This window comes from Diaphorina citri, unplaced genomic scaffold (assembly GCF_000475195.1).
Source record: "Diaphorina citri unplaced genomic scaffold, Diaci psyllid genome assembly version 1.1 scaffold967, whole genome shotgun sequence".
Classification (NCBI taxonomy): Eukaryota; Metazoa; Arthropoda; class Insecta; order Hemiptera; family Psyllidae; genus Diaphorina; species Diaphorina citri.
In genome coordinates this window covers 61,700-73,452 of record NW_007378398.1, presented here as the reverse complement: position 1 = coordinate 73,452, position 11,753 = coordinate 61,700, and the positions used below count along the sequence as shown (strand labels likewise).

Genomic DNA, 11,753 nt, shown 5'->3' with positions numbered 1-11,753 from the left:
TTTTTATAGAAAGATGAGCCTTATTACACCATGTTCAAAATCACATTAAAAGGAACTTACATGATCAGATCTTTTACAATGTTTGCTGTGCAGTAGGGAATACGTCTATTTCTAGTGAAAGCAGTATTGAGTTCTTGGATTGTAAAGTAGCCAACATTACTGCAAGCTTCTTGAATCAGATCTTTCCAGAATTTCATTTTGACATCATAGAATATTGGATTCACTTCCCGGTCTCTGAATGGAGCAAACAAGGCATTCATTCTAGTCTCATCCTTCCAACATTCGGGATGTTCAAACACATATTTGGACTTCTTGCCATCCATACTGTTGGCTGTTTTAGAACAAACTTAGTTCATATCATTAAATACACTGGTAGAATAAAAAATTGAACAGAGTAAATTTAAATGTTCTTTTATGTTCTCAAGACAAACGTTTTTCACCCTTTTTCACTGGTTTTATCAAGGAAATAGAAAAAACTAAAAAATAAAATTCAATAAATTTAATGCAAACAACAAACAAATCAGGTGAGATGAGGTAGAAAAATCGTTGTGAAGTACTAAAAATCGAGGGGAGGGAAATGGAATGATGCGTTAACTTCACAACTGCGAAGAACGTTTCACACGATGTTCCCTTTGATACTCGGTACCCAACGTGAGTGGGAAATTTCTGTCCAATAAGTTAGACTGATCCATCATCGCATGCGATAAAACACATCGTCAGTGGTGGGCCTTGGTATTTATTTTCCAAAACCAAAGTAATATCCGTTTCTTCATTCTTACCCACAAATGTCTTCTCAAAATCCGTCGGATGGGGATTTTTCCGCGGCAACGTTCCATCCTCACCACTGAACTCATCGTAGAACCTCTTCTTATTGATCACATTCGCTTTACATTCATCCGATAGTAGAATGGACGTGATCATGCGCACAATACGCAGAGCGGAATCCTTGAACGGGGCCACGATGAGAACTTTGGGCCGAACCAGACCCTGATCGCGAAACTCGTCCGGGATGTCGAACCGATCCGTGAGACGCGCGTTGTGGTGGATGACTTTGAGACGAGTTTTGAGCGAGTGATTCACCGCGTGTAGACAGTAGAGGAACCTGGAGGGAGAATAGAATAGTCTGAATGTCACTTTCAAGTATGTATGTAGAAAATGTGGGACATTGTCGGGATCTTTGACCATTAGACCATTTTTCTTCTCACATACCAATATTTACAGTGCAGGCTTCCAAAGCAAGGCAAGGAGAGAGGCCTAAACACCAATGAAAAGCAAGGACGTGTGGGAGTAAAGTCCTATCATGACAGTTTACCTACTTCATTATGATTTTTTCTTCTCACATACCAATATTTACAGTGCAGGCTTCCAAAGCAAGGCAAGGAGAGAGGCCTAAGCACCAATGAAAAGCAAGGACGGAGTAAAGTCCTATCATGACAGTTTACCTACTTCATTATGATGAATATTGGAATAATTTATTCGAATTCCCTTCATTTGTTTTTCAAACTCACCTTATTTCCTCAGCATTGTTGAAAGTTCTCTCTGGATAGAACAGATCCTGATATGAATTGATCACACTGAACAGTTCTGTTTGCAACGGTGTGAACGTTTCAACATGACAGTGTTTCACCAAAGCTCGACTAACATTATTGTGAAGTTGTGATTTGATGAAACATTTCTCATAGTCCAATTCTCTAATTGTTGGCATGCCATGAGGACAAGCATAGGTTTCATTTTGACTTAGTAGGGTTTTGGAACTTTCCTTTTCAGCTTGCTCCACCTTGGGGATTTGAATGACCATTTGACCTAGGGTTGGCCATTGAGCTTGCTGTTTTTCATAGATTTTGTTGCTTATACTGTTCAGTAATTCTAGGCTAAGGTCATATTTCAAGTGACTGACAAATGGATCCTGTAAATGGCAGATCAAATTAGTAAAAAAAAGAGAGAGAGAAATGAGTTGATAATCTTGGGCATATTTTTCTGTCCTCTAGTTCGGCCATGCCTTTTCCACAAGTTTGGCCATGCCTCGGGATGAACTAGCGGGATTCCGGAGCGAAGCGACGGAATTCAGCTAGTGAGTTGATAAGAAAAGAGAGAATCTTGGGCATATTTTTCTGTCCTCTAGTCTAGAAGTAATATTATGTCACCAACTTTCCAAAGCTTCACTTTCTTACCTCAGCATTATCTTCATTTTCATTCTGTTCTTCATCAAGAAGTAATATTATGTCACCAACTTTCCAAAGCTTCACTTTCTTACCTCAGCATTATCTTCATTTTCATTCTGTTCTTCATCATCATCTTCCATACCATCTTCAGACTCCTCCAAGTTCTCTTCTTCTGACTGCTCATCACCACTTCCCTCATCCAAGAGGTCATCATTATCATTGGGTTCCTCAATAGCACTGTCACTGATGTCATCAATATCTTCATCAGTGGCAAAGACATCATCTCCTTCCTCAGTATTGTCTAAATTTTCATTTTCAGACTCTTCTCCTATTGAGCTGAGATCAGCATCATCAACAGGCTCACCATCTGTAAATTATACAACAGCTAAGTATTAAGAAAGTAAAAATTGTCATAAAATAATAATAATAAATAAAATAAAAATAATAATAAACTTTGAAAAATGGGTACCTATAATCAAAATGTTTGCAATAAAATGGTTGGACATACAGCAATCTAAAAAAATACTTAAATAGTAACTTCTATCTTTTATCCTCATATTATACAAACCTTCATCTTCTTCTTCCTCCACAGTATCATTATTGTTCTCTTCTTCATCATCTTCTTGACTTTCTTCACTCTCACTACTCACAGCCGATTTGGAATACAAGTTTTTATTGAAAGTTCCCAGTAAGGTATTGTACATGTAACTTTGCTCATCTTCTTCTTCCCCACTTGAGCTTTCTTCATACCTCTTCTTGATAACATTCACCACATTCTTTTTTTGAACTTTCACAGTAACATTATCAGGCTCTTTCCTTTTCTTTCTTTTATGGGGATTGCTTTGATAGCTGTTGATGCTTAATTCTTCTTGTTTTTTCTTTTTCTTGTTATATTTGTCATTTGGGTCTTTTTTCTTTCTCTTGATGAACTTGTGTTTTTTGGACTGTGAAAATATATTCTTTTCTTTCAATTTCTTTTTTAATATTCTATTTTTGTGTCTCACCATGGTTGTGTATTTAAATCTTTGGATAGACTACCTGTAAATATAAGAAAAGAATTGATAGGGTATCTGCTAGAGACTGCAGTAGATGTCTCCGATATTGCAGAAAGGTAAATTAGAGTGTTGTCACACAGGTAATGATACCATATACCATTCCTACAACAAAAAAACTCTGCAATCATTCTGATATGACTGAATGCATTGAAATTGGTCTGTCTCTTGAACTGTTAGACCATTTTTTTTTTTTTATTTTTAATTTGGAACACATTTTCAGCACATAAAGGGAATTTGCTTTGCTGATAATTTTTTGGGTCCTGTTGTGTCATCAGGGGCAAAGTTCTGGATGAAGTTCCACAGTTCACGGAACCAATGAGTATTCTATGAGTAGATTATTTACCTTAAATATAAGATACGCGGTGTTCGGACTTTCCCTGTAGACTTATATTGGGCTTGAGGATAGGACAGAGCTGGCCAGCTGGGAGGAAAGCGAACGTTTTCTTAAAGATAAGGGTTTAAACTTTAATCTTGAAATCTTGCTTTCCTTTGGAACTTTTTTTTCTAATCTAACATTCTAACATCTAACCCATTTTTCACCACGTGAAAAAAATGTAGACAAATTAAAAGGGCTTTTACACACGATACCTTTTTATTGATGTGAAGTTATCGCATTCTCAGCTGGGAGGAAACCGAACGTTTTCTTAAAGATAAGGGTTTCCTTTGGAACTTTTTTTCTAATCTAACATCTATACATCTAACCCATTTTTCACCACGTGAAAAAAAAGTAGACAAATTAAAAGGGCTTTTACACACGATACCTTTTTATTGATGTGAAGTTATCGCATTCTCAATGAAACCGAACGTTTTCTTAAAGATAAGGGTTTAAACTTTAATCTTGAAATCTTGCTTTCCTTTGGAACTTTTTTTTCTAATCTAACATCTAACCCATTTTTCACCACGTGAAAAAAAATTTAAAGGGCTTTTACACACGATACCTTTTTATTGATGTGAAGTTATCGCATTCTCAATGATTTGAGTGAACCAGGGGTTCTCAACTTGGACTTGAATCTGAGTTCTGAACTCTGACCGTGATTTGTGGATTTCAATTTTTATTTCTATAATTTTGATCTTTTTCATGAAAGTTGTAACTTTTGGATTGATAAAAAAAACTTTTGAGTTCTAGATTCTAGTTCGTTCTTCTTTTTCTTTTGTTTGGTTGGATTACGTTCATATTAAATCAAGTTTGAATCTTGGATAAATGTACTTTATTCCCAATGTTCTAATAAGAAGGTAGTACCGAGAGGTCTCATCTACTTATCTGAATCTCCAGAAACTCTGTTGTGGTATCCTTTGTCTGATGGCAACCTGCTGGTGGGCAGGAAGGTGGCAAGCTGCATCTCTCTCTCTCTCTCTCTTGGTTGGATTACGTTCATATTAAATCAAGTTTGAATCTTGGATAAAATGTACTTTATTCCCAATGTTCTAGTAAGAAGGTAGTACCGAGTTACCGAGAGGTCTCATCTACTTATCTGACGTCCAAGAATAATATTCTTAATAAAAGTACTAATTACCCCAAAAGAGGGTAGCAAAAGGATTTCAAGAACTCAGATTGTATTCTACAAATATCTTCCCAATAAAGAATGGAATCCCAGGTTTGTAAAAATCAAAAGAAAGTCATTACTTACAATAGGACGTAGGTATTTGAATAATTGACAATAGGTAACTACGTTGCTTAGTTGTTCCCAAATTCACCTGTGGTTGAACTTATCTGACGTCCAAGAATAATATTCTTAATAAAAGTACTAATTACCCCAAAAGAGGGTAGCAAAAGGATTTCAAGAACTCAGATTGGATTCTACAAATATCTTCCCAATAAAGAATGGAATCCCAGGTTTGTAAAAATCAAAAGAAAGTCATTACTTACAATAGGTAGGTATTTGAATAATTGACAATAGGTAACTACGTTGCTTAGTTGTTCCCAAATTCACCTGCTTCTTCTTTTTCTTTTGTTTGGTTGGATTACGTTCATATTAAATCAAGTTTGAATCTTGGATAAATGTACTTTATTCCCAATGTTCTAGTAAGAAGGTAGTACCGAGAGGTCTCATCTACTTATCTGACGTCCAAGAATAATATTCTTAATAAAAGTACTAATTACCCCAAAAGAGGGTAGCAAAAGGATTTCAAGAACTCAGATTGGATTCTACAAATATCTTCCCAATAAAGAATGGAATCCCAGGTTTGTAAAAATCAAAAGAAAGTCATTACTTACAATAGGTAGGTATTTGAATAATTGACAATAGGTAACTACGTTGCTTAGTTGTTCCCAAATTCACCTGCGGTTGAACTTTACTAGTGGGCAAGAGTGTGCAGTAGAGCCATGTGTGGAACAGGGAACAGAGCATAGGTCTACAGGTTCAAATGTTTGAATTTTATTTCAATATCAATCTGTAGACATGACCTCAGGTCCTCCCTGATTTGTACCATAGGTACTTGGATTCACCTGCGGTTGAACTTTACTAGTGGGCAAGAGTGTGCAGTAGAGCCATGTGTGGAACAGGGAACAGAGCATAGGTCTACAGGTTCAAATGTTTGAATTTTATTTCAATATCAATCTGTAGACATGACCTCAGGTCCTCCCTGATTTGTACCATAGGTACTTTGCTATTCTTCAATTTCACCTGCGGTTGAACTTTACTAGTGGGCAAGAGTGTGCAGTAGAGCCATGTGTGGAACAGGGAACAGAGCATAGGTCTACAGGTTCCAATGTTTGAATTTTATTTCAATATCAATCTGTAGACATGACCTCAGGTCCTCCCTGATTTGTACCATACTTGGCTATTCTTCAAAACAATATCTTTGTATTCTTTCCAGGACAATGCCCAGTTGGGACCTCCAATTCATGATGAGATCACCATAGAAAACAGTGATAGTGATCATGAAGCTGAAAATGTCAAGTATGAGAATGAAAAAAATGCCAATATCATCAAGTCCTATGAAAACTCTTCCAAACTAAATCAACTAAATGTCAGTAATGACCCGAATAGAAGTAATATGTTCAAAGTCAACCAATCAACACTACCTAGACCTAAACATACTGAATGGGATGTAGTGACCCATGTCAAGCTCTCACAGGATTTAAAAGTACCTCCATTACCAGTCAATTTCAAAGAATATAGCAGCCCAAACTTGTTCCATCATTTGCCTAAAACGGAACAAGAAAGGAAGAAAATATTCAATGAAATGCTAACTGTTTACAATGCTTGGAGAAAACAGTACAATGATGTACATGGATTCAGGAGTGTTGATGATAATATTGATGGACCAGACCAATGTGTACCTAATAGACAGGGGGAAGATAATGATATTGATGCTATAGAAATGAATGAGGATGAAAAGATAAGAGAGAAAACTCCAGACATTAATGATGATAATGATTTTCCCACTCTTGGTAAGTGATTTGTTTGACATGTATGATCATATTTCCTTTAGTAATTCCAGTTAGCAATTTCAGGTACTTAAACGCGTTGGACATTGGATGTGGAGGTTGATGGTTCGAGTCCAAGTCAAGTCATAAAATTTACCTAGGTGTAATAATTAGGGAACGATATTTGTGACAAGCATTTCAGTATGTTTAACACAATCAACAACAATTCCTTGTTCTTTTCTGGGATAATCCGGAAAAGAACACAATCCTTGGAATAACCCAGAAAAGCTTTTTTTTTTTTTTTTTTTTTTTTTTTTTTTTTTTAGCCTGATGGCACTTGTTTCAGAGACTGTATTAATTTGTCATTTAATTCCTCCATTTGTTGACAGGTGGCAGAGCAAGTTCATCTAGAAGTGCTTCTATTGTAAGTAAAACATCAAAACAAGTTGTGGACGTTGACATCGATGAGTTTGAAGAGAAAGATGATCCCGATGATCAGGACTTTATTCCCTCCTCTCAGAGACGCAAAAAGAACAACAAGAAAACAGTCTACAAGAAACCTTCAGGAAACATATTTGATTTTGATGAAAATGCTACTGCCTGGCAATCAAGTAAAGTAAGAAGCTTGATTTATTACCTATTCAGGATTCTGGGCATTTTTTGCTACTATTTTGATGAAAATGCTACTGCCTGGCAATCAAGTAAAGTAAGAAGCTTGATTTATTACCTATTCAGGATTCTGGGCATTTTTTGCTAGTGTAAATATTCAAGCAAATAATCTTACCTACATATTCATAAGTAGGTATCTAATTAGCTGAGTAGGTACTTAAGAAAAGAAGTAGATGTTGTTTTGCTTGGGATTCAAACCATTCTGAACTGTACTCATGATATCAATGAGTAACTTTACTATGGCCAGCCACTCACTCTTAGGTAGACCTGATCAGGTGAGTGGCTGGCCTTAGGTGGTAGAGTGGTATCTACTTATTAATAACATGGCCAGCCACTCACTCTTAGGTAGACCTGATCAGGTGAGTGGCTGGCCTTAGGTGGTAGAGTGGTATCTACTTATTAATAACTTTTCCCTTCCTTTATACAGGAGGTGTCTGCCAGTGCTAATAAGAAATTTGAATCAAAGAGCACCAAAGTTACATTTTTTGCTAGTGTAAATATTCAAGCAAATAATCTTACCTACATATTCATAAGTAGGTATCTAATTAGCTGAGTAGGTACTTAAGAAAAGAAGTAGATGTTGTTTTGCTTGGGATTCAAACCATTCTGAACTGTACTCATGATATCAATGAGTAACTTTACTATGGCCAGCCACTGACTCTTAGGTAGACCTGATCAGGTGATTGGCTGGCCTTAGGTGGTAGAGTGGTATCTACTTATTAATAAATTTTTCCCTTCCTTTATACAGGAGGTGTCTGCCAGTGCTAATAAGAAATTTGAATCAAAGAGCACCAAAGTTGTTCAAGAGCCTGTTGTAACAGAAGAGAAAATTGACTGCCCCATTTGTAGCAAGCCATTCCCCATTTCAGAAATTGAGGTATGTATTTCATTAAAATAATCTTCTTCTTCCTAGCCTTTTCCTATTTAAATAGGGTCAGTGTTTCTTGTCAGTCCCTTCCAGACAGCCCTATTATTTCTTTATAATAATAATAGTAATAATAATAATAATAATAATGGAAAACGTTAAGTTAAGCTACCTTCTAGTCTAGATAAATGCGTGAGGTATGTATTTCATTAAAATAATCTTCTTCTTCCTAGCCTTTTCCTATTTAAATAGGGTCAGTGTTTCTTGTCAGTCCCTTCCAGGCAGCCCTATTATTTCTTTATAATAATAATAATAATGGAAAACGTTAAGTTAAGCTACCTTCTAGTCTAGTTAAATGCGGGGACACACTGATAGATACTAATTGGTCATTTCTTTTTTCTTTTCCACAGAATCATGCCTCTGATTGCTTATCATTTGAAGATGCAGTACCTCCTTTGTCTTCAAGGCAAGTAATGTTGTCTGTAACTAGACTGTAGTAGTTTAGTAGGTTTGGCCGATTGACACAATTGAATTACGTCCTAAAAGAAACCTTTTTTTGCAAATTTTGTAAGACCTGAGCTAGAAGGTTAAGTCCTTTGAAGATCGAACTCATTTTATGCCTTTTTTAAATAATGGAACTTGTCAGGAATAATGGCTGAACTTAACATTTTTTCTTCACTCTGCCCAGGTATCACATAAAACTACATCCAAAAACAAACCTTTAATCCAAGAAAAATTAAATGTTATTAGGAAAGTGTTTCAATTAGGAAAGTGTTAAATATAAGCTTGAGCGATTTCGGACCCATCACCTATTTTGACTGTGCATTTGCTTTCTATTGTCATTTTTTAGGACTCGAACCCCCTCGCGTAATCCGCCTCCACTAGACAATATAGAAGATGCTATTTTAATTTCAGATGATGAGGTCATCTCATCCTCCACTGAATCCACTAGCAATCTACCTGCAATAGAACAACGCCAGCAGGTACCCAAACCCAGTATCAAGCGATGTAAGTCGACATTTTTCCCCCCTACCTGCAATAGAACAACGCCAGCAGGTACCCAAACCCAATATCAAGCGATGTAAGTCGACATTTTTTCCCCTTTTCTTTCTTTAATATTTTCTTAGTAGGTTTCATTTCCCCTCTTTTCTTTCTTTAATCTTTTCTTAGTAGGCGTCCAAAACGGAGCCTCGACCCTCGACCCTAGCGTAGTCCCGACCCAAGAGAAAATAAACATAGGTCCGACCCTCACTGAAAATGAAGAAATAGTGCTGAGTATTATTTCTGTGAGGGTTGATAGTTTTGTACATACTACCTGCAATAGAACAACGCCAGCAGGTACCCAAACCCAATATCAAGCGATGTAAGTCGACATTTTTTCCCCTTTTCTTTCTTTAATCTTTTCTTAGTAGGCGTCCAAAACGGAGCCTCGACCCTAGCGTAGTCCCGACCCAAGAGAAAATAAACATAGGTCCGACCCTCACTGAAAATGAAGAAATAGTGCTGAGTATTATTTCTGTCAGGGTTGATAGTTTTGTATACATATCTATTTATTGATAACATTCGAACTTGAATTCCAAGAGAAAATAAACATAGGTCCGACCCTCACTGAAAATGAAGAAATAGTGCTGAGTATTATTTCTGTGAGGGTTGATAGTTTTGTATACATATCTATTTATTGATAACATTCGAACTTGAAAATTTTCAAGTTTACTTAAAAAAAGAGGAGGTTCCAGGCTCCGTTATGGACACACTAATGAATTTGATGACACATTCGTTCTCTTTTGACAAAATTTTTGATGGCAAATTCGAGGAAATCAGGCTGTAGGTATGTCGTAAATTATTGGTGTAAAAAAAGTGGATATAATTCTCTTTTGACAAAATTTTTGATGGCAAATTCGAGGAAATCAGGCTGTAGGTATGTCGTAAATTATTGGTGTAAAAAAAGTGGATATAACTTTCGAAATTTTTTGATATTGGCTTGTTACAAGTGCATATTTCGTGAACCATCATTCCTAGAACCCTTACATGTACACCGATTGATTTCTCGTGAAAAGTTACATAGGAAAGACTCCTTGGTCATCTTAAATACTCGAATGGAAACTCTTGTTGAAAAAAAAAACACGGGGACACACTGATAGATACTAATTGGTCATTTCTTTTTTCTTTTCCACAGAATCATGCCTCTGATTGCTTATCATTTGAAGATGCAATACCTCCTTTGTCTTCAAGGCAAGTAATGTTGTCTGTAACTAGACTGTAGTAGTTTAGTAGGTTTGGCCAATTGACACGATTGAATTATACGTCCTAAAAGAAACCTTTTTTTTTTGCAAATTTTGTAAGACCTGAGCTAGAAGGTTAAGTCCTTTGAAGCTCGAACTCATTTTATGCCTTTTTTAAATAATGGAACTTGTCAGGAATAATGGCTGAACTTAACATTTTTTCTTCACTCTGCCCAGGTATCATATAAAACTACATCCAAAAACAAACCTTTAATCCAAGAAAAATTAAGGCTGAACTTAACATTTTTTCTTCACTCTGCCCAGGTATCATATAAAACTACATCCAAAAACAAACCTTTAATCCAAGAAAAATTAAAAATGTTATTTTCATTATTTTAATCAAGACAGTTTCGATTAGGAAAGTGTTAAATATAAGCTTGAGCGATTTCGGACCCATCACCTATTTTGACTGTGCATTTGCTTTCTATTGTCATTTTTTAGGACTCGAACCCCCTCGCGTAATCCGCCTCCACTAGACAATATAGAAGATGCTATTTTAATTTCAGATGATGAGGTCATCTCATCCTCCACTGAATCCACTAGCAATCTACCTGCAATAGAACAACGCCAGCAGGTACCCAAACCCAATATCAAGCGATGTAAGTCGACATTTTTTCCCCTTTTCTTTCTTTAATCTTTTCTTAGTAGGCGTCCAAAACGGAGCCTCGACCCTCGACCCTAGCGTAGTCCCGACCCAAGAGAAAATAAACATAGGTCCGACCCTCACTGAAAATGAAGAAATAGTGCTGAGTATTATTTCTGTGAGGGTTGATAGTTTTGTACATATATACATATCTATTTATTGATAACATTCGAACTTGAAAATTTTCAAGTTTACTTAAAAAAGGAGGAGGTTCCAGGCTCCGTTATGGACACACTAATGAATTTGATGACACATTCGTTCTCTTTTGACAAAATTTTTGATGGCAAATTCGAGGAAATCAGGCTGTAGGTATGTCGTAAATTATTGGTGTAAAAAAAGTGGATATAACTTTCGAAATTTTTTGATATTGGCTTGTTACAAGTGCATATTTCGTGAACCATCATTCCTAGAACCCTTACATGTACACCGATTGATTTCTCGTGAAAAGTTACATAGGAAAGACTCCTTGGTCATCTTAAATACTCGAATGGAAACTCTTGTTGAAAAAAAAAAAAAAAATCATGTTGAAATATTTGGAGATATCACAGAGAGGAGAGAGGGAGCAGAGAGAACCTTCCAGTCTGAAAGCAGAAGAGAGAATGAGCTCTGACAAAAATCTAGGTCTGAAGAAACCTCCCCTTGACCCCCTACTACCAAAAACCATGTAGGGGGTCAGGGGAAATGTAGGGGGTTGAGAGGAGGATTCT

The 11,753-nt window shown here is 36.3% G+C and overlaps 2 protein-coding genes across 5 annotated transcripts in view; one reads left to right on the top strand and one right to left on the bottom strand.

Moving 5' to 3' along the window:
* The window catches only part of LOC103513409 (digestive organ expansion factor homolog), a 5,740-nt gene extending 1,975 nt beyond the window's left edge, over positions 1–3,765 (bottom strand). The window contains exons 1-7 of the mRNA XM_026826607.1: positions 3,561–3,765; positions 2,731–3,200; positions 2,283–2,529; positions 2,172–2,208; positions 1,509–1,906; positions 729–1,102; positions 61–331 (exon numbers count right to left, since the gene is read on the bottom strand). Of these exons, the coding sequence (XP_026682408.1) occupies positions 61–331; positions 729–1,102; positions 1,509–1,906; positions 2,172–2,208; positions 2,283–2,529; positions 2,731–3,169 (1,766 nt within the window). The 5' untranslated portion in view covers positions 3,170–3,200; positions 3,561–3,765. The remainder of the gene's footprint in view (positions 1–60; positions 332–728; positions 1,103–1,508; positions 1,907–2,171; positions 2,209–2,282; positions 2,530–2,730; positions 3,201–3,560) is intronic.
* Positions 3,766–4,472: 707 nt separating this feature from the next.
* Positions 4,473–11,753, top strand: part of LOC103513400 — an 8,615-nt gene continuing 1,334 nt past the window's right edge. For 2 of the 4 annotated variants that reach the window (XM_017445808.2, XM_017445807.2), the window contains exons 1-6: positions 5,159–5,399; positions 6,035–6,611; positions 6,977–7,203; positions 8,005–8,133; positions 8,532–8,587; positions 8,972–9,129. In XM_017445808.2, the coding sequence (XP_017301297.1) occupies positions 5,388–5,399; positions 6,035–6,611; positions 6,977–7,203; positions 8,005–8,133; positions 8,532–8,587; positions 8,972–9,129 (1,159 nt within the window). In that variant the 5' untranslated portion in view covers positions 5,159–5,387. Of the gene's footprint in view, positions 4,813–5,158; positions 5,400–6,034; positions 6,612–6,976; positions 7,204–8,004; positions 8,134–8,531; positions 8,588–8,971; positions 9,130–11,753 lie in introns of those variants that run through there. The other 2 variants (XM_017445809.2, XM_008478226.3) reach the window with 2 other exon arrangements.